This window comes from Pelodiscus sinensis, chromosome Z (assembly GCF_052426305.1).
Source record: "Pelodiscus sinensis isolate ZL-2025 chromosome Z, ASM5242630v1, whole genome shotgun sequence".
Lineage (NCBI taxonomy): Eukaryota > Metazoa > Chordata > Testudines > Trionychidae > Pelodiscus > Pelodiscus sinensis.
The window spans coordinates 35,964,840-35,987,145 of NC_143085.1; the positions used below are offsets into that span (position 1 = coordinate 35,964,840).

Consider the following 22,306-nt stretch of genomic DNA (forward strand, 5'->3'; position numbering starts at 1 on the left):
ACATTAACATGGACCAATTGGGACTATTTCACATACATCTGGCAAAACTTATCCCATGTCTTTCAATCCCATATCTCTTATGGTCTTGCAATTTTTTTTCTGGCAAAACACTGGAAATTAGCACACACATGACAGCCTACCTCAAACTTCCAAGGACTCTGCTGTCCAAAAAAGTCACTAGATTTTTGTTTGGTACTTCTAGCATCTTGGAACTGACACTAGTACAGATAATACAGATTTAAAGGTCATGCTTCCTTTAATGTCAGGATTTTTGAGTATCTTCAAAAGTATGTGTGTGTCAAACAGGGAGACTTTGTTTTTGTCTAAGAACAGAAAATTGTGTATCAGTTAAAATAACTAACTAAACACATTTTGCATCTAATTCATATAGAGAACAATAAACCAGTTAATCTTTGAAGCTTTTCATTGATACCTGGGTTAATCATATTATCTTAATGTTTCATATTAAAAGAAAGGTCATTGAGCAAAAAAAGTTAATATTTGTAAACAAAAATAGTGTGTGGCTAATACGCTAGAATTCTTTAAATTTACAGTGTCTGCATTTATAATGTGAGCTCTATTTATAGCTGTCTGCAGCTAGGGTGCTGCTTTTTAATGTACAGTAGTGTCTCTGCAGAGTTGCTAAAATTTCCATTCATGGAGATGTTTCTGTCTCTGTTCTAGGGAAGGGTTAAAAATCAGTAAGTACACGTGACATATGCAAACTATGAATCATTCCAATAGATCTGTTCAACTCTCCTGCCTGCCCAGGCAGCAGGCAGATGCTGTTCCCTTGGTTGCCATGGCAATCCTGCCTGTACTATATTAAAGCCCAGCCCAGATCCTTCCTTAGGCAGACCTCTGCGGCTGTTTCACCTAGCTCATTGTTTTTTCTGTAGAGGAGGAGGAGAGAAAGGGAAGGAACCGAGTGAACAGAATAGGATCCCAAAGGCAGCAGCAATTTTTCATCTGCTTAAAGGTTCTCGAGCCTTACTCAAGAAGAACTAAGAGCATGGCAGGCTCTTGATTTGTAAGATTCAGATGGACTTACAGGCAGCAGTGCTAGCCAGCAGCATCTTTAAGAGTACAGATAGAGGAGTGACAGTGTGTAAGGACTTGTGAGGGGCTGAAGAAAGTCTTTCCACTTGTACAGCAGTTTATCATTGTCTGCTACATACCTCAGTTTTGAGGGGGCCCCCCCTTTCCAAGAGGAAAGCTGATGTCATTCAGAAGATCTTTTGGCAGGCTCTGAGCAACCAGCAAGTCCAGTCTTGAAGGCAGCAGATTTAACACAGTTCCCCTTCAGCTTCATTTTGCTTTACTATCTTGGGATTTGTGTGCCTCCTGAAATGAAAATCTCCTAACATGGTTCTGAGGTTTGTGTGACTTGTGAGAAGGGGATTCTATGATCACTTATAACTGGCTGCATAGTAAAAGACCTGGATTTATTGATCAGAAGACTTTATCGCTTTGTCCAGTGAATGGATTGCGTGGAAGCATCAGAACTCCGTGAGCTATATTGTTGCCTGAAAACCTGCAGGCCAGAAGAATAACACTACTTCTAGAATTCTAATATTAAAAATATGCATAGGTCTTGGCTTTAGAAGGAGCTATTTTTTCCTGTTCTGCAGTGAGAAAGTAAGAGAACAATTCTATTCTTGTAAATAGACAAACTGTTTTCAAGTAACTGTGTTCAGAAGTTAATCTTAATGTTCTTTTTTTTTTTTACATGACAGATGCAAATCCATTTTATTTTTATGAGGCTCTTTGGTTAATTGGACATCTGATTTGTAAATACTAAGAAATTACATTTTATTTCTTTTGTGAGAAATACCAACCTCCACCATACACATCTTCTGTTATTTAAAAATACTGACGTTAATGTCTTAGTCTAGTGCTATTTATTTATACTAGACTCTGTAGAAAATATTTTATAGATTGTTTTTTGCCAAAACACAATCACTGCTGTAAAGGAGACAGAGAATTAAACAGATTAAATTGACATTGAATATCGATCCCCTCTTCTTCCCCCTGGAACAATGGATTATCTTGGAGACAAACTGACAGTGGCACAAACTCACATGACCCAGTGGATGGGGACAATGCGTAGATCCTTACAGGAGGCACTAAATTTAGTCACAACTGCAGTTGCTCATGAACGGACTAGTGGGGAGGGTGGAAGCAGAACTCCCTTCAAGCGAACCTCCTCCTTCAGGCACTTCGCGTCCCGGAGCAGAGAATCCTTTCGAAGGTTTTCAGTGCGAAGTCAGCAGAGGTTCTCCTCCCTGAGGAAGAGGCAAGCCAGTTCAGAGCCACCAGACCGTGTAAGCAATGCCCTCTTTTTAGTTCTCCACTGATAGATAACTTAAAGATTAAAGAATTATTTCACTGCAGCCTTTTGGCCAGGAACGCTGATCTGTGTCATGTCAGTTTTTCTGTTTAAAAATATCTTCCAAAGCGCACGTAATGCTGTCTGATTGTAAATGCGCTGGGCTTTTTTTTCTTAGTGCAAATAGAAATTTCCACTAACTCTCACTGGTCAAAGTTAATTTACACAAGTTTTTAACAGAATCTAACTTTTGGTGCTCTTAAAACTAACACAGGCCAAATATCTAGTCTGTAACTGGCAAAAGTTAGTCCGAAGCTGCTTTGCATTTGGTATGCAGTTGGAGAACCATATTTGTACAATGTAATTTTTACTTGGTGTATCATTTGTTCTTTTCATTTTTAATACTAACGTTCTACGTGAAATAAATGTAGACTGATTAAAAGAATCAAAGTTGTTACTTTGAAGCTAAAAGTAAACCAGTAATATTGTCCAAGAAAGGACTAAAGCTTGTGTATTCTTACATAATTAATATTTGATTAAGAGGTACAGTATGTTTGCTCCTGGCTGGAATGTGTTCAGGCCTGGTGGAACACTAACCAGAGTATAATTTAATGAGAGTGTGTGAGGATGGTCTGGCTTGCTCTCCATACACTTTGATTTTGGGCTGTGAGGAATCATGTTTTGATTAAAAGACTTTTTCTTTCAGGGAGTTATCTTTGTAAAAACACACACTTTCTTGTTAAATAACCTAACATAACAAAATAAGAGAACTGCACGTTGCATAGGGAAGAGTTTTTAATGCATGCATGATGGTAAAAATCCCTCTGGCCAACTAAAAGCTCAGTTTGAGAACACTCTGAAGGGGTTTGGTGACCATACCTGGCAGATTTTTCCAGACTTAGTTAACCAATCCCCATAAATGTTTGGCTTAAAAAACCTTTGTAGTTAATAATCTGTATCATATGAAATGCATTGTAAAGCTTCAATTTTTTAGGGAGCTTCAACTGCAGTTTTCCTAGTGAACTAAAAGAAAAGGTAAACACCCAGCTCATTCTGATTGTTAAATGAGCCAAGCCTCTCTTACACGTGTCTATTTCATTGGGAAGGAATTTAATAAATGGCTACAAACATTTAAACACTAGTTCAACAAATTATAAAGCAGACTTGATTTATGGCTTGCTTTTGCACCATTGAAAGGAAAGAAGTTTTTCCTGGGTTTCAAAAGAAACAGGCTCAAGCCTTTGATTTCTAGTACCTACATTAGGGATGGGGAACTTTTTTGGGGTTAGGGGCCGTTCAGAAAAATCATTTGGGGGCCACATGCAAGTAAGAAATAAAAAAACCCAAACAAACCCAAAAACAAACTCTCACGGATGCTCTCCCTCCCCTCCCTCCCATCCCCAGTTGAAGAGAAAGACACTCCTCATATTTTCCTCGCACAGCAGAGCCTTGGGGGCCCAGGTTTTGAGTGCTCCAGCCCCTACTGGGAGGGGCTTGGGAGCCTGATCCAGGTAAGCGGGTGACTGCATCCAGCCCCAGGGCCTGAGGTTCCCCACTGTAGGCTACGTAAACTGTGAATGGCTCAATCATGTGAACGTGTTAATTTTTTAGCAGTAAGTCTTTTTAAAGCCTGGAGGCATGGATAGTTTTGATGAGGCTAATTAGGATTTATTCATTGTATGCTTTATATAAGGCACACATTCTTCAAAAAGGTGTGGTATCTGCACACATGATCCTGCTAATATTTCAATAACACCTAAAACACTTTATTGACCTGACTTGTTGTTCACATACTGTTTGGCAGCTGAGCTAAAAAAATTGAAAAAGATGTGTTGTCAAAGAAGTAGAAAAACAGGAAGAAGGCAAGTTTTGTTTCAAAGTATTGTGGGGGGAGAGAAGCAGCTCATGGGAAATTGTGACACTAAACAATTAGAGTTGTCAAAGTGAGAAACAAAACATATGCTTACAAAATATATGATTTCAGAAATAGAAAGGAATGGAGTCTGCTTATTGCTTAACAGTTTGTTCAGAACAGACACATCAGAACTTAAAAAAACAATGAGTAGCCCTATAGCTCTATAGAGACTAACATATATGTGTGTCTGTCTGTGTCTGTGACTACATGTGTGTGTACACACACATATACATATATATCTCGAAGGTGTGACAGGACCACACATATTTTTAAGTTACAGACTAACCTGAATACCCCTTTGAGACTTTTAAACATCAGAACTTCCCACTGTAGAAAATCTTGAAAGGTAGGGAGGCCTTTATGGTTCATGCAGGCACTAGAACCACATGAAATCTGATTCCTATAAACATTTATGCATGTGTTTAAGTATAAAAGTAGTTTAACTGAAATAAAATCAATATTTTCAAAGTTAACACTTGTGCAAATGCTCAAGGAGTGAGGCCTTGTATTATGGTGCAATTTAACCAAAATAGCCTAGGAATACAGGGGCTTAGTAGAAGCTTAATTTTATTTGTTGTCCTCCTAAAGCAATTTTTAAAACTACATCCTGGAGTATGATCTGGCAATACTTTCACAGCAATGTTGCCTTTCTGACTTGTGCTGAAATTGGGATTTGTTTTAGTAACATCATGTACTCAGTTATGCATTGTTATTAAATAGTAATTAAAACGTCATCATCCATCTTAAATTAGTTTGTAATCATTTTTATAATGTGTAAGTTTGCTGTTAATACTTTTTTGGTGTTCTTTCAAATGACAGCGAAGAGAAGGTTTTGTTTGCTAGTTTGGGGGCTAACTGTTCACTAGTATAAAAATGAGTTGTCCTGTAGCACCTTAGAGACTAACAATATACATATATATTATCATGAGCTTTCATGGGCAACACCGCTTCTTCAGATGAGAGTAGAAAAAAAAAGGGGGAACCTCACGATAAATAATAGAAAAAGAAGGGAGAGGGGGAGCAAGAAAAACCTGTCAATAGTATTGGTACTATTGAGGTTAATCAAATGGGCTGAAAATGTCCATACTTTGCTTTTGATGTCATTTGGGTGTTAACTATAATAGCCCATCCAGTTAATGTCTTTGGGTATGTCTAGACTACATGGCTCTGTCGACGGAGCCATGTAGATGCGTTTACTAGACATAGGAAAATGAAGCGGCGATTTAAATAATTGCCGCTTCATTTACATAAAAATGGCCACAGCACTGTGCCGATCAGCTGTTTGGCGGCGTATCGGGGCAGTCTGGACACACCATGGTCGACAAAGGAAGCCTTTGTTGACCGCTCTGGTATGCCTCGTGAAATGAGGTTTACCGGCGCAGTCAACAAAGGCTTCCCTTGTCGACCATGGCGCATCCAGACTGCCCTGATGTGCTGCCAAACAGTTGATCAGCACAATGCGGCGGCCATTTTGATGTAAATGAAGCGGCGATTATTTAAATCACTGCTTCATTTTCCTATGTCTAGTAAACGCATCTACATGGCTCCGTCGACAGAGCCATGGCGCCCGCTGGGTGATTTATGTGGGCTCACCGAATAATCTGGGCCGGCCCCGCTCTCAGGCATGTAGCACATGCGCAGTGCCTGCCCCAGGCGTGTGGGGCATGGGCGGCCCCATTTCTGGGCGCGCGCGACAAGCCGGTGCCAGTCCTTAGCACCTGGCACATGGGCTGCCCCTGCCCTGGGGTCATGGCACATGCCGGTTCTGGCCCCGGGCACATGGTGCATGTGCTGGCCCTGCCCCCAGGTGTGCGGCGCATGCATAGCCCCAGCCCTGGCTGCGCAGCCCATGAGCGGCCCGCCCCCAGGCACATGGTGCATTAGAGGCCCCGCCCCTGGGCGCCCAGCAGCCCCAAAAGGTTGGGGACCACTGGTCTAGACATACCCTTTGTGACACCTTGTTCTTTCTAGGTAAAGTTGAATTCTTGTGATCCATTGTACTACAGTCCAGATTGAATGTTTAGTGTTGTACAAACCACCAAAGAACTTGCAGAACTCAAGGTGAACTATTCCTGAACATGTACTGAATATTCCCAAAAGTAGTCTGGTTAAAGTAAACGTGGAAGACAGTGCCATAGCAGTTTTTAACTTGAAACATGAATCTTTTCCTTCCCCTTCCATGAAAATCCCTGGACCTTCCTTACAGAATACCTATTAAAATATATTACTGTGTATTAGGAGATGGCAGACTGAACTGTTCAATGATCATGTATGTTTTTTCTTGATATGTGAGTTGCCTCATGGTCACATTTTGAAATATTTTCAAGAGCATCATACTTAAAACATTAAACTGTTTGCTTGTTTTCCATAGTCTTGTTTTTCCATATTTGCTAGTCATTTTGTACTGAAATCAGTGATTTCTTTCATTTCCTATGTAACCCTTTAGGAGTGCTTTCATTCAGAGTTTGTAACTCAGTTTCCTTGGTCATATTTGATGTTACAAATATTGCATGGTGGGCCAAGTCTTCCTCAGCTACCAGGCAGCTTTACAATACTCTAATGATATAATGTGGGCGAATTTGTCTCTTAAAAGATTTTCTAGCATAGGATAATCCACAGGTGAGGTAGTCTCTCAACTTTTTCCTATACTATCCCCTTTGTATGGATAGTGCAGGCCTTATGGCCAGGGAAAGAGATTATGCATGAATCATTTCAGTATTGCTAAATTGCACTAGAGATCTGACCCAGCACAGAAGAATTCCAGAATGAGTTCATGGACAAGAGACATAAAGTGGACTCCAAGCTTCCATTTTTTGCACTGAGATCAGGGCCAATAACTTCTTTTTGAATCTTGCAGAAGCAGATACTGGGCTATGAGGGGGAACAACAGGAGTTACAGATCAAGAAACAGATCAACAAAATTGTTTTTGGTGTACATATTGGCTGTGTCTACACTGGCATGAATTTCCAGAACTGCTTAAAACGGAATACTATTCCGTTTTCAGTTTTTCCGGAAAAGGAGCATCTACATTGGCAGGCTGCTTTTCCGGAAAAGCCCTTTTTCCGGAAAAGCGTCTGTGGCGAATGTAGATGCGCTTTTCTGGAAAAGAGCCCCGATCGCCATTTTCGCGATCGGGGCTTTTTTCCGGAAAAGACTATTGGGCTGTCTACACTGGCCCTTTTCCGGAACAGTGTTCCGGAATAAGGACTTATGCCCGAGCGGGAGCAGAATAGTTTTTCTGGAATAGCGGCTGATTTTTGTACTGTAGAGCATCGTTGCTTTTCTGGAAATTCAAGGGCCGGTGTAGACAGCTCGCAGCTTATTCCGGAAAAGCGGCTGATTTTCTGGAATAAGTGGCCCAGTGTAGACACAGCCATTAAGTTCTTTTATTGTGAAATCTCTTCCTCTCTATTTGTTGCTCTTTGTGTACGCCTTTTCAAAATATCAGGTTTAGTCGTTTTGATACATTAACCTCCTGACCTCACACAAGGAGTCAAAATCTTCATATTCTTTGCTGCCTCTATAGTTGCCCAGTGAAGAGGTTCTATTACATTCCTCAGGAAGGAAGTATGGAAAGAAATGCTTGATTGAAAATCTATTTTATTCATTTACATGAGGATATAAGACGATATTTAGATTACATTGTAATTCCACTTAGCACTAATCACTATTAAACTCAAGATATTATCATTTCATATTATATTATTTATTTTAGATGGCCTTTTGTGAGACCACTATTGAATAGAACGCACTTGAATATGGAAAGTGTGTGTGTGTAGGTATGTACGTATGTACTGTTGTTAGTGCCAGGTTAGACAAGTGATATAAGGAAGCTAACTATGTTTTTAAATTATTATTTATATTACAGTGCTATAGATGCCCCAGGCCAGGAATTTGTTAGGCACTGTACAACTACAGAACCAAAAACTGGCCCCTAAATTCCAATCTAAGACTTGTCAGATCTCTGTATATTTGTCTGACCAAGGAACCAGTTTATATTAAGCTACAAACAGTGCAAACTGCAGTGCAAGATTATGACTGTAAATTACTGTTTTGGTTTTGTACAGCAGAAAGCATTTTAAAGACTTGTTTCCTGTGGTACTTTTACTATTTTGCACAACACTTGTCTGCTGAGAGTTTACGTTGTCCTGTGATTTGCCATGTTTCATCCAAAGGCAAAATTATATTCGCTATGCCATATTTTGTACCTCCATTATTCCTTTCCCAGACAACTTGCTTCCTCTGCAAAATCTATATTTTGGTCTCCTAACAAAACAAGCAGTCCTGGGTGTGTATTTTCCTTTCTTTCCCATTTTCTCCCACTTTGGGAGAACACATTGGACTGCCCCATTCTCTCTTAAAAATCTTGAAGAAAATACCAGTGAAGTTTCTGGGCCTAAACTATACTGTTTATGAAATGTTCCCGGGAATGTCGAGAGACCACTTCCCCTTTTGGATGGTTAAATGAAGCTGAGCTCCCAAAATGCAGTGCAAAAAAGAAGTATCTCTATTGGAGATCTCTTCTTGAAGAACTTAAATGTATGTGAGATAACTTTCAAAACAAAAAAATAAAAGATACAAAACTTGGTTGTAGTCACTTGGATCTCAAATTTTTGTTAATATAATGCTTTTTATCTGTAGACCTAAAATTCCCCACGTTAGTGATTATCAGCTATCTAATTTCCTATAAGCATCACATTAATTCATCTGTTTTTGTTGGATTGGCTGCAGATCCAGGGAAAAGTGACTAGCTTTGCATTTCAGTGATGGTCTACCTTTCCTCCCTTTGAAGTTCTGAAGATAGATGTCAGCCTTACATACCTCAGTGGCTCATATATAATGTGCTGTCTATTCACTCAATGTGTATGTGATGTCAGAAAGACTGAAGGTGATTTAAATTTCATTGAGAGATGTGGTGTTACTTCTTTCTTTCTTTCTTTTCTTTTTTTTTTTAAACATCCTTACATTACAGTTTCTCTGCTTTTCTAGTACTTGGCACAAAGTGAAACTTAAATGACAGCAAGTTTGGCTGCTGCTATGTTTTGTACTAATATATGGAAACATCTTGAAGTTGTTGCAAGGATTATGCTCATGCAGGTTAACAGTCTACAGATGCTTGTTAAACACCAACTGCTTTTAGATGTGTAGGATTTTGTGGTGACTAAGATACACTTCAGTTAACTGTGTTCCAATAGGCAGTTTATGGCTGAGTGCATTTCAGGATGTTTGTGGTCTGATGTATGTGGTTTGTCTCTAGGTAGCCTTCAGAGAGACTGTTCATTGTCCCTGCATGTCACCTCAGGTATTGATTGACTCATGGGCTTCAGCCAGCAGTTCTTAGATGTGGGTCAGGTTATACTTTCTGGATGTGACATGTCTCTGCAATTTGCTCTTCTAGGTATATAAAAGGCAGATTTTGTTGATCCTTCAGAATGCTGTATAAAGCTCATCTTTTTACCTCTGTTTCCTGCCATAGGAAAGTATAATGGTAGAGGATATTAAGATATTTTTGAAGTTTATTGGACACTGGCCTATATTTTTATTAAATGTGTACATGTTACCTTAGCCATAGTGATACTTTAGTTGCATCTCTTTTGTCCCTTCATGTTGTTCTTCCATTCAGCTCCGATGATTGCTTTCTTTTCACTCAAAATTGATGTGGTTACATGGCAACTTTTTTCTTTGGATTTAATGCTAGTGACATTCAGGACAGTTCTGGAATGGGAATCCTTTAATTTATACACAAAAATAGGGTTGTTTTAAGGCTTCCTCAAATACCAATTGCTAATTAATCTCACTCCCACCAGTGAGATTAATGTAATTCAGTTTCTATCATCTGATACTGCCTACAGCAGGGGCAGGCAAGGTACTGCTTGTGGGCTTGATCCAGGCCGCAAAGTCTTGTGACCTGGCCTGCAGATAGTCCCACCAAGACCCTAAGGCTGGCTCTCTGCCTGCTGCAGCCCTAGGCTGCTCAAAATGGCTGGTGGCTCCCTCTAGGTGGCATGCGCCCCTGGTGAAGGGGAGACTTTGTGTGATGCCCTCTACCCCCAGCCCAATCATTGCAGCTCCAATTGGCTGGAAGTCTGTCTCTCCCCCCCCACCACCACCATTCCCGCCACAGGTGTGCAGTGTAGAGTGTCATATGGAGGGATCCTCTAGCTACTTTGATCGGCCTGGGGCTGTGGCAGGCAGGGAGCCTGTCTCAGGGTTCCTGTTAGGCTACTGGTTGGGATCCACCTAAGGTAAGCGACTCCCTGCCAGAGCCTTCTTCTGGCACCCCTCCCCTAGGCTAGAATCCCCTCCTTTGCTCCACTCCCCTTCCTCAGGTTACAACCCCTTCCTTTACCCAAACTCATTTTCAGATCCCATCCCACCCCCTCTCCTGTACCACCAATCCTTTACCTCAAGCTCTCTTCTAAACCCAAAGTCCATTCTAGACCCCGCATCTCCTGCATAGAAAAGTGCAGCCCTTGACCACTTAACCAAATACCGGTATAGCCTGCCTTCAACAGTTATTGCCCGCCCGTGATCTACATGGAGATCTGTTACAAAGAAGGGATTAGATTGCAGCCACAAATCATTTTCACATACTGCAGTGAGCATTCACAGATTTTTAAGGCCAGACAAAATCAGTGTAATCATCTAGTCTGGCCTCCTATATAGTGTAGGCTGTGGAACTTTCCAGAAAAATTCCTAGGTAAGATTCTTTACAAAGACATTCAATCTTGATCTTATAAATTGTCAGTGATGGGGAATCTATGTTTTGGATAGCAACTGCTTTCCTTTGCTACTTACTGATCTAAACAGGATTTGTATTGGTGACTTAAAAGTAAAGGCTCATATAAAGCTCATGAGCAATCCAGTCACCCTATGATACACTTTGTTCAAAAATAGGTGCTAGATATGTAAACATACATTTGACTCTTGTGTGAATAGACATATTCTGGTCATTAATGGTCATTGGGCCAAGAGAAGTCTGACATCTGTTATGTTCTTCAATTGGATATTTTTTCAGAAAGCCCTTAGTCACAAAATGGATATAATTACAATTCTATTTTCTCATGTATTGTAAAGCTCCATGGACTTTCTAAATTGCTATTTCAGTTATTGTTTTAAAAAGTAGTGCTTCTGGTAGCCTTCCCTCCCCTCCTCCATCCCGATTTATAATTGAAGTACCCCAGGCAACACTCAGCAGATGAGGCCTGAAGATTCACTATTAGCACCTGCGTTTGGTATATTAATTTTTATAACATTTTTTATGGTGATAGAGAGGAAGACCAAGGTCTTAGAGCAAACACTGCTATAGAATTATCTTTGGTTGGGGTTACTTCATGAAAACATAGATTTTAAAAATAAATCAGAGGCGAGCTTGCAGCTGAGGTATGTGTGTGTGTACACTATTAAAAGTGTTTCTAGGCTACTAACTTCAAAGATGCAATTGTGGCCCATGTTATCTTCTGGTTACTGCAGTGTTTTTCTAGATATCTATGCCAGGCTTTTTAAGATTGAAGCATTAGAAAGAATCATATTTATCACATGTTAAGTACATTTTTGCAATTTTTTTATGAAATATGTGTTTAGGAACACTTCATACACTTATTTACAATGTGGAAAAGTCTTTTACTTCTCAGTTGCTTAAATCTTTTATAATTAACAGGTAGATTTATACATTTTTGAATATGGCAAGTATAACTAGCTTTTCAGCCTATTCCCAAAATAGTGTTGAGTGGGAGCGGCCGAGTTAGAGGCATTTGATTTCGTGGTGCAGGTTCAGTTGATTCTATTTACACAAGTGTTTATTGTGGCCATAAAACCACCCTTTAGTCAAATATGGCTCCTTTTGAAACTGCAGAGTGGCCTCCTATTAGGAGATAAATGATTGGCAAAAAGAACATTTGCATGGATTCTGTATGGCTGAGAAGAATTAAATGTCTGTCATTTTTCTTGTTTTGTATTACTTCAAAACATGGTAAACTTGTGAGATTAATGTATCTGACCTCATGTAGTGGAATATAAAATGAAGGCAAATTCAGACAACTGAAAACTAAGGTATTTTAAGTATTTTAAGTCTGACCCGGGATTGGCATTAGTATATTGGGAGAGTTCCTTGCCCTGGAAAAGGCCCTCATTGTGCTTCAGCTCCTTCAGGCTATCACATGTTGATAATAGAGGCAGTCAGAAGAGAGGTGCAAGTTTCCGTCTCCATGTTTGGAAAAAAATCAGCTCAACCAATGTAAGCTCATGCTTCCCCCTTTTCCCACTTAAAACTTTTTTTGATCATTAGTTCTTAAGTGGAGCACCAACTCCTCTTTTTTTCTGTAAAAATAGTGTATGTCCGGCACCTTGGTGCTCTTACTGCTGAGCTAGTGGATAAGCAGGAACATCACTATTATGGCAGTGCCTTTGATGTGCACTGAGCAGTTTAGAGCATGTGTGAAGCATGCATGCTCTATTCTCTTTGAGTAGGCAGTACTCATTAAATACATGGCTTGTTTTTAAATGGACATTAGCTCGGTGTTGTATATGGTGTGATTAAAATGAGGTGCGCCAATTTTCTGTGATTTAACACAAGGGAGCACTGAATTACTTTGGGCACTTTTATGTCCTCTACAATTTCATTTACTGATTTACCTTTTTCAGGAGGGAAAAGATTTTTTTTCCTTGTTTTTCTTTTCAAAAACAAATTGACTAATAAATTTAAAAAAATACTTATTCTTTATATAATTGCTGTATTATGGAATTATTGCTCAGCTGTAATAAATGTATCCTACTTAAAGTGTTATATTTAATGAATTTTATATACCAATAAAATATTCACCCAAAAAACAGCAATGAATCATTCTTCAGTGTAAAATATTTTCTTTCACTTTTGCCAATGATTGCAACTTAATCTTTAAATTTGCAGAGAACCGTTGCAAAGGAGAACATAGCACAGCTGTAGAAAATGGGCTTTTTAGTATGAGTCAGATGTCTTTTTTCAGTGAAAATAAATGGACCTTCACAATGACAAAGTAAATGTATGGAATTTAACTAATGAGTGCACAAGAGCCTACATACAAGCAGTTCATGGTTTTTCATTCTTAATAATGTCTTTCTTCTGTTTATCAGGCCATAAACATATCTGGTAGCATAAAGTAGGGCCATAAGAAAAATAGTACCCTAGGACTACTTTCTATTAGATTTCCTTTCTAGCTCTGTTGATGGGAAGAATAGTTGGAAGATGTTTGATTCTGGGTTTTTTTAGAGCAAGTGAACACAGGAGAGCGACAAATAGTCTTAGTAATTTTGATAAGTTCTTATTACAACATAAACAACTAATGACATTCAAAGAAATGTCTTCAGACTTTGTTACCTACCTCTTATTTTTCTCATATTTTGCAAAAAAACAGACAAGTATGCACATTTAGCTGTGAGACCTAAACAACATGCATTAAATTAAAGCACTAGTTGAAATACACTTTATTCTGACTGCAGTAATATTTTTGTAGTGAAAATAATTTCTTCTCTTTCATTGAATATTTGAGCTTATTTCATCTGCTTATATCCTCTGCATTATGTTCTATTTTTTCTATTTCCTCAACATTGTATATAATTCTGACCATGTGGGTCTATAATGCAAGTAAACTAACGTTACAGTATAAAATAAGGCAGCTTAATCCAGTTAGAAGAGGGAGGGAAGTCTGCTCTCCTATTTATGCCAACTCCCATTAGTGTTAATGAGAACTACATGTGTACACTTCATGGAGAGTAGACCTCTGAATCTTTTGTGAAGGAATAATGAAGGAGTTCCTTTGTGATGTAGAGTCCGTCCAGTGCTACACAAATCCCTAATCCTGTTGGACTTGTATATTTCCTTCTCATATGTATTTTTCCCATCCTCTACCCAATAGTGAGAGATAGGAACTTCCAGAAGACTCTTACTATAACTCTTAGAGTAAAAATCTCTGGGTAAGTGATTGGTTTTTTTTTTTCCTTCAGTTGAGATGTGCTCACCTTTGGAATTCACTCACTTTCACACTTTGGTGGAAAACTAGTACATTGATAATACTGTCACTTATATTGTGGTACCACATAAAGGCTCTGCTTGGAGATCAGAGTCCATTGCACATATTGAGTGATCCATTTTTGTTTTGTCATAGTTTTATGTAATTATTATGCTTCCACTTTGTAAATAAGTTGAGCTGTGATGACTGTAGAGGCTACATAAATCAATAACATCTTACAGAAAATAGTCTTCCTGGAAAACTACAGAATAATTGCAATTTGCCTTCCACCTGCTGATGGTTGTTTGTCTGAACTGGTCACTGGTCAGTTTATTGGTGAATTCTGCTTGCTAGCAAAGTTTCTGTGGCCTTTGTGTATGCAAATTGCAGTGGAGGTGCTGGCTCTTTACAATATTGAAGACTGATCACTCAAAATATAATACTGTCAACTTCATCTTTACTGGTAAAGGGCCAGATTCTTCCACTTTATTCATGCTGAAGCTTACCTTATTCTGAGACTTTGACAGGACTTCTTGTTATTTAAAGCACCAATCAACATGATTAACGGACAGGATCTGTAGCAAAGAACATATCTTCACGCCAGCATTTACATGCTAAAAATTGTTTTTATGATTCTGTTCAGAACTTTCTTCAATGTTTCTTATTATTATTATCTGGCACCTCCATTTGTGGAGGCTTGCAACTATGGTAGTCCATTCTGTGCTAATTTCTTTGTGTATGAGCAGTTCTTTAGATCCTCCCAGGATATCGCATCTTGGAACCAATATTTTCTTCTTCTGCCTCACATTCTGCCATCAGCTTTTCTTTCTAGTGACCATAAACATGCATGACCCACTGAAACTTTTAAAATGTACACTGCAAAGTGAATTTGTCACTTCATAAGATCCCTAACCGGCATTTGCTAAGTTCCAACCATCGCCAGTATTTTTCATTAGTTATATATCTTATCCATGATATTTTCAGGATTATTCTGGAATACCATAATTGTAATGACTATGGTTTCTTTAACATTCATGGTTTGAATTTCCATGTTTCACCATTGTAGTTTAACACAGGCCAAATATGTGTTTTAAAAAAATCAACATTTAGCCTTCAGATTTATGTCCTTCTCATCAAGAGTTTATTATTCTTCCTATTGCTTGCATAGCTGTGTAGTTCATTGGAAATTTGCATGTTTTCTTAATATCCTAGAATAGGATTATAGTTTTTGTCTTGTCCATATTCTGTACTATATTAATATACATTCACATATACTTCATCATGGTCTCTTCAAAGAATGAACTAATTTACCAAATTAATAAAGCGACACATAGTTTGTTAATTTAATCTAAAATCCATACAACAGCCACCTTAAAATATCCATCGTAGTTGTATTGAAATTATAAGAGACAGTGTTGCCTACAAGATCAAACTAATGAACAATTTCCACATTTTGGAAAACTAAGTAACAATAATTCTTTAGAATAATATAGCTGTTGATAAAACAGGTTCAGCTCCATACGGAAGTAATTACCAAATCTTTCTCTTGCTTTGTGTGTGTTTTAATTCTTTTATTTATGGTGCCTTAAGAAATCCCAGTAATTCTGTGCTATTTAAAGTGACAACTTCCCCAGGGATAACGACTTCCTCCCATTACAAAGACTCGTGATAAATTGTAGAGGAACATTCTGGAAAAATATTGTAAATGCAGTGAAAGGGGGATGATAAATCTGTCATAGTTTGTGCTGTTTAACCCAGAATAAGATCCCCCTTCTCAATATGTGGGCATGTCTATATTTCATAAAAAATCTTTACTGTACTTGGGTGAAAAGGAAAACTTATTTATAGCACTGATTTATAGCACTGTTGTGTCAAACATTTCCTACTCTTCAAAATATTTGACTCTATTTTCTTATCCATAATTGATTGGGGGGTAGTATTATCATATTATGTTCATTGGTTTAGACAAGAGGAGGGTTTAGAATTAGTTTCTATTTCCTCACCTCTCTCAGTATCATCCTCTATTTCTGTTTCCAGCCTGCATTAAATCACATGATTTTCCTATTAAATGGTAGGGAAATTTCTCTACAGGTTTAAGAAACTCCTTTCTCTGGGTATACCTGTTGAAGATAACTTTCTATATGAAATGTATACTGGAATGGAAAAGTTGTTAATACACAAATATAAGCATAGAATCATAGAATACTAGAACTGGAAGGGACCTCGAAGTCATCAAGTCCAGTCTCCTGCCCCTAGGCAGGACCAAGCACCATCTACATCATCCCTGATAGATATCTGTTTAACCTGCTCTTAAATATCTCTTGTAATGGAGATTCCACAACCTCCCTAGGCAACTTATTCCAGTGTTTAATCATCCTGACACGAAGTTTTTCCTAATGTCCAACCTAAATCTCACTTGCTGCAATTTAAACCCATTGCTTCTTGTCCTATCACCAGAGGCCAAGCAGAACAATTTTTCTCCCTCCTCCTTATACTACCCCTTTTAGATACTTGAAAACTGCTATCATGTCCCCTCTCATTCTTCTCTTTTCTAAACTAAACAAATCCAGTTATTTCCGTCTTCCCTCATAGCTCATGTTTTCTAGATTGTAACCATTTTTGTTGATCTTCTTTGGATCTTCTCCAGTTTCTCCACATCTTTCTTGAAATGTGATGCCCAGAACTAGACACAATTCTCCAACTTAGGCCTAATCAATGCAAAGTAGAGCAGAAGAATGACTTTTCATGTCTTGGTCACAACACTCCTGTAACTGCACAAGTTTTAATTGGGACCCATTCCACTGAGTTAACCAACTTCTTGATTAAAGCTGAATGCTCATGGATTCATTTGGCCAGATCCTCTGCTGTAAGAAGATCAGTTTGGCATAGAATCAGCTCCCTGATTCTCTTCTTGGCCCTGACATTGTTTAGAGCAGTGTACTCACAAGGAGCACTCCATTAGCTGTGCTGCTGCCATGCCTAAGAGGGACCTGACATGGGAAAATCAGGGCCACCTAGGGCAATGGACTCTCCAGCAAAGGGGAAATGCTCAGCCAAGGAAATGCAGGTAATTTCTACTCAGTCCCATGTCACCACCATCAAAGGAGTTTGTGGTGTGTGGAATGAAAATCTGCCTCTGCCTACAAGTACTGAGCACCTTGTAAGATCAAGCCCAAATTAGAATGGCACTGTGCCTACTGAAGAAGGTACTGAAACAGAAAAACTGAATTAAAAATATGGATTTTGTTCCTAGAGCTGCCATTAACTGCTGTTTGAACTTGGGCAAGTCACTTCACTTCTCTCTCTGTCATGTCTATTTGGTTTGTATGCTCTTAGGAACAGGGACTGTTGCTCCCTTATGTTTTTACACTATTTAGAACAGTGGGTCATTGATCTCAGCTGGGGCCTTTAGGCACTGCTTTACTATGAATAAATAATACAGTGAAGCTTGTTAATGAAGAAGCTGTGGCACAGCTGGCTTTTCAGTTTAGCAACAAATATTCCTACCCTGACAATACAGGTTTGTCTGGGTTACATATGTGTTCTACAATACAATGTGCTATAGTTTCTAAGACTATCTAAATAAAGCAGTTAAATATTATCAGCCTTAACTTTCATTTTATTGTGTTCAGTAATTTAAGGTATATTGTTGATTTTGTTTAGAAGTGTTTCCAATTTTAATTTCAATCAACTTATTTTAATAGTAACGAACAGTCCTTTGGCACCTCGAAGAATAACAAATATATCATGAGCTTTTGTGGATAACCACTGCTCATTTTTAAAGTTACAAACTAACACAGCTACCCCTCTGAGAGTTATATTAATAGTGTTACTTTTGAATAATGTACAGTACTAGCCACTGAAAAGCTACTGACAGCTTGAGTGGCTTACAGATGGTCTATTAAAATCTTTGCAACATTATGAATTGTTAAAATGTAACACAAGTGATCACTGGACAATATTCTTATTATATCATCCACTTCATTGTTTGCTTATTAAAGTTTCTACACAATGTTGGCAAGAGTGTATGCAAATTAACATTGTATACAATGCCCCATTAATATTAATAGTACAAATGTCTTGTTTATCATAGTTAAAATTTGTAGGGAAATTGGAAGAGATCCACAATGATGAATACTGTTCTTATCCCATACTAAAAGGTGCAATGAAATGTAATTCTAGGTTTTTGCTTTGATTTATCTTTCTATTAGTTAATGCTACACAAAGACAAGTCATACTAAAATCACTAACTGCAAGGGAATATTAATTTCAATTGGATTTATTATGAAATATAGTGATAAAACACAATACATTTTATCCTGACTAAAGATGGCTTTCACAGCAACAAGATTTTAGCGGGACTGATAAACAGCTTAATAGGTGTCGTATGATTTTGTTTTGAAAAACCAAAGGAGCCACACCAATAATAATTATATTGGTTTGAGACCATTTGATTTAAAATGCTCATTTAGAGCATATATCCCACACAATAATATTAAACCTACTTGAAAGGCACCTAATGCAAGCAAAAGCCCTTGCAATGAAGAATAGCTACAGTATGTGTTCATTGTCTAGCTTTGGCAGCAGAAGCAACCTGGGCCATTTCCCCTGAATTTGGTTAATTGATTGGTTACAGACCCCAGAAGGTTTTGTTAAATAGCCAAACTACTCTGACCAAGCTTCTTTATGAAGCTTTATCAACTCTGGGTCATCTGGTGGTTGCATATTTTCTCTTCAGAAGGTAGCCTTTTCCCTTCCACTTTATAAACTCCCCTCCCCCTTGTCTCAGAAAAGGGGATCTAGCAACCCCAAGCGCCCTTCATTTTTGCTAATATAAAATTTCAGAAGCACTGAGAACTCCTTTCTGACTGAAATATTTCAGATTGTGTTTTGGGGTTGGGAGAAGGGTGAGGTTTCTTATCAGTCCAGGTAGTCATAGCTTCTGACTCTTCTGAACGTTTCATTGTACAATCAAGTAATTTTGACTCAGTGTCTGAGACCAAGATTGTGACACACCATGGTCATTCTAGTTTGCAAATTTTATCTTTGTGTCATCTTTGTGAAAAAAATACTGGAATCCAGGCTCATGCCTGAATCTGTGCTATAACTCAGCACAGTATATAATTTAAAAAGACTGAGGGTATGTCTACACTACAGAGTTAGTTCGAACTAACGGACGTTAGTTCGAACTAACTTTCATAGGCGCTACACTAGCGCTCCGCTAGTTAGAACTTAATTCGAACTAGCGGAGCGCTTAGTTCGAACTAGGAAAACCTCGTTTTACGAGGATTAAGCCTAGTTCGAACTAGCTAGTTCGAATTAAGGGGTGTGTAGCCCCTTAGTTCGAACTAGTGGGATGCTAGCCCTCCCCAGGTTTCCCTGGTGGCCACTCTGGCCAACACCAGGGAAACTCTATTGCCCCCCTCCCAGCCCCGGACCCCTTAAAGGGGCACGGGCTGGCTACAGTGCCCGTGCCAGGTGCAAGCCTGCCAGCACCCAGCCAGCAGACCCTGCACCTGGCACGGATCGAGCCACCCACCCGATGCTCCCCAGCCCTTCCCCTCTTCCCGGGACCAGGCTGGAAGCTCCCGGGAGCTTGCCTGGGACCGCAAGAGGCGGACACCCGCCTGGGCTAGTGCGGACATCGTGGACCTCATCCACAATCTCCGCACTAGGCACAGGAAAGGGGCCGGCTTGGGCAGGAGAGCTGCCAGCCTGGCCACCCAGGAGCAGGTGTGCATGAAAATCAAGGGGGTCCACTGAGACCCCCGACCCTGAGCCCTGAGCTTACAATGGCCGTCCTGGGTCAGACCAAAGGTCCATCTAGCCGAGTAGCCTGTCTGCCGATAGCGGCCAACCCTAGGGACCCTGGAGGGGATGGACCGAAGACAGTGACCAAGCCATTTGTCTCGTGCCATCCCTCTCCAGCCTTCCACAAACCTTGGGCAGGGACACCACTCCTACCTCCTGGCTAATAGCACTCCATGGACCCAAGCTCCATGACTTGATCTCATGTCCCTTTAAACTCTGTTCTAGTTCTAGCCTTCACAGCCTCCTGCAGCAAGGAGTTCCACAGGTTGACTCTTTGCTTTGTGAAGAACAACTTTCTGTTACTAGTTTGAAGCCTGCTACCCATTCATTTCATTTGGTGTCCTCTAGTCCTTCTTTATGGGAACTAATGAAGAACTTTTCTGTATGCACCCTCTCCACCCAACTCCTGCTTTTAGAGACCTCTATCCTGTCCCCCCTCCGTCTCCTCTTTTCTAAGCTGAAAAGTCCCAGTCTCTTTAGCCTCTCTTTATATGGGACCTGTTCCCAACCCCTGATCATTTTAGTTGCCCTCCCCTCTCCCACCCTCTCTCTTACCCTTCCCTATCCCCTTTTCTTGATGTACAAAATAAAGGACAATTGTGTTCAAAAATTGAATCTGTCTTTATTGAGTAAAACTGGGGGAGACTGGGAAAAGGATGTGGGAGAGGGGAAGTGGAAGGAGGTGAGGGAGGAATGGGGTACGAGTCCCCGATGGGGAGGACTGGGCTGGCTCTGCGGGCTTCTGGGGGTGGAAGCTCTCCTGCAGCCCCCCAATTACCCCCTCTCCCCAGATGGCAGCCTGCGGCAAGTGCAGCCGGGCTGATGGCCGAGTGGTGTGATGTGCTGAGTGTGGGCGCTCCGGGCACTCCAAGCCAGGACTGGTTTTCAAGCGGGGCACCCCTGAGAACTGTCTGTCCGGGGTGGGGGTCGGGTCCCTTTAAGCGCAGCCCTCGGCTAGCCTGAGACAGCATCTCCATGCTCTAAGTCCTCCTGTGATGCCCTGCTGGCACTGCTTCCGGCCATCCTTAAGCCTGGTTCAGGGTCCACTTAATGTGGACATGCTGGTTCGAATTAGCAAAATGCTAATTCAAACTAGTTTTTAGTTCTAGATGCGTTAGTTCGAATTAGCTTAGTTCGAATTAACTAATTCGAACTAAGTTAGTTCGAATTAGCGCTGTAGTGTAGACGTACCCTGAGATGCTAAACCAATTACCCCTAAAAATAACTCCCATGGTTTATAAAGGAAATGTTGGCCGACCTTTAACATTTGCGACTCTACTGGTTGTTATACGCCAGTGGGCGGAGAGAAAAAATGTGTGTGGCTCTGGCAGTCTCTGTTGCATAGCGACAATGGAACTATAGCGGTTGATGTTATAATTTGTCAGAATACTTTACACCATGGGACTTGGCAATATTCAGTTGCATTTGGAAAAAATTGCTGTTTTCAGTTTTAGGGTTACTTACATATAATAGCATACCTCTGTAGGATTTGTATTAGTTCTTGACAAATATATAAAAATAAAACCATAAATCTTAATATTCTAAGATAGAATCGAAGGCAATTGTAATATGACAATTGTAGACGATAAACCCAGCATTGTTTGGGTCCTTAACTCAAGTAAGTTTTGTTTTTCTTCATTTAAATCATTGCTGTGGGGTGGGGTTAGAGATTAGGGGGTCAATAGGCAGGCTGCCCTAAGGAGAAAGGACAACCCCACACCTCTCTATGTCTACACTGCATTCCTCTTTCAAGAGAGGAATGCAAATGCAGGCAAGTGAAATTGCAAATGAAGCGCAGATTTGACTTTCCCGTGCTTCATTTGCATAATCGCGGTTGGCCTCTTTTTCGAAATACCTTATTTTGAGATTAAAAAATGCTCTGTAGACACAGTTATTTTGAGAAAAAAATCCTTCTTTTGAAATAACCCAGTAAGTGTCAAAATAACCGCATCTACAGAGCGTTTTTTATCTCAAAATAAGGTATTGAGAAAAAGCAGCCGGACGCGATTATGTAAATGAAGCGTGGGAAATTCCGATCCGCGCTTCATTTGCAATTTTGCTCGCCTGCATATGCATTCCTCTCTTGAAAGAGGAATTCAGTGTAGACATACTCAGACTGTTGCCTTTTAGGGCTAAGTGAGAAGTGCCTCTCTATGCCACTCTCTTCAGTATATAATAGATAGTTGTTCCTTTCTCCACCCCGTCACCTACTGGCCTAATGGGGTTATAGCTGTCCCAGTCCCCATCTCTGGCCCCATTTTTCT

At 39.8% G+C, this 22,306-nt stretch overlaps 1 protein-coding gene across 3 annotated transcripts in view; it reads left to right on the forward strand.

Annotated features, from left to right (window-relative positions):
• The window catches only part of KIAA1671 (KIAA1671 ortholog), a 191,553-nt gene that overhangs the window by 107,210 nt on the left and 62,037 nt on the right, over nt 1–22,306 (forward strand). Inside the window, exon 1 of one of the 3 annotated variants that reach the window (XM_075898868.2) lies at nt 566–2,324. The exons of the other annotated variants lie outside the window; for them this stretch is intronic. Within the exon in view, the coding sequence (XP_075754983.1) occupies nt 2,040–2,324 (285 nt within the window). The 5' untranslated portion in view covers nt 566–2,039. Of the gene's footprint in view, nt 1–565; nt 2,325–22,306 lie in introns of those variants that run through there. 3 annotated transcript variants of the gene reach the window in all.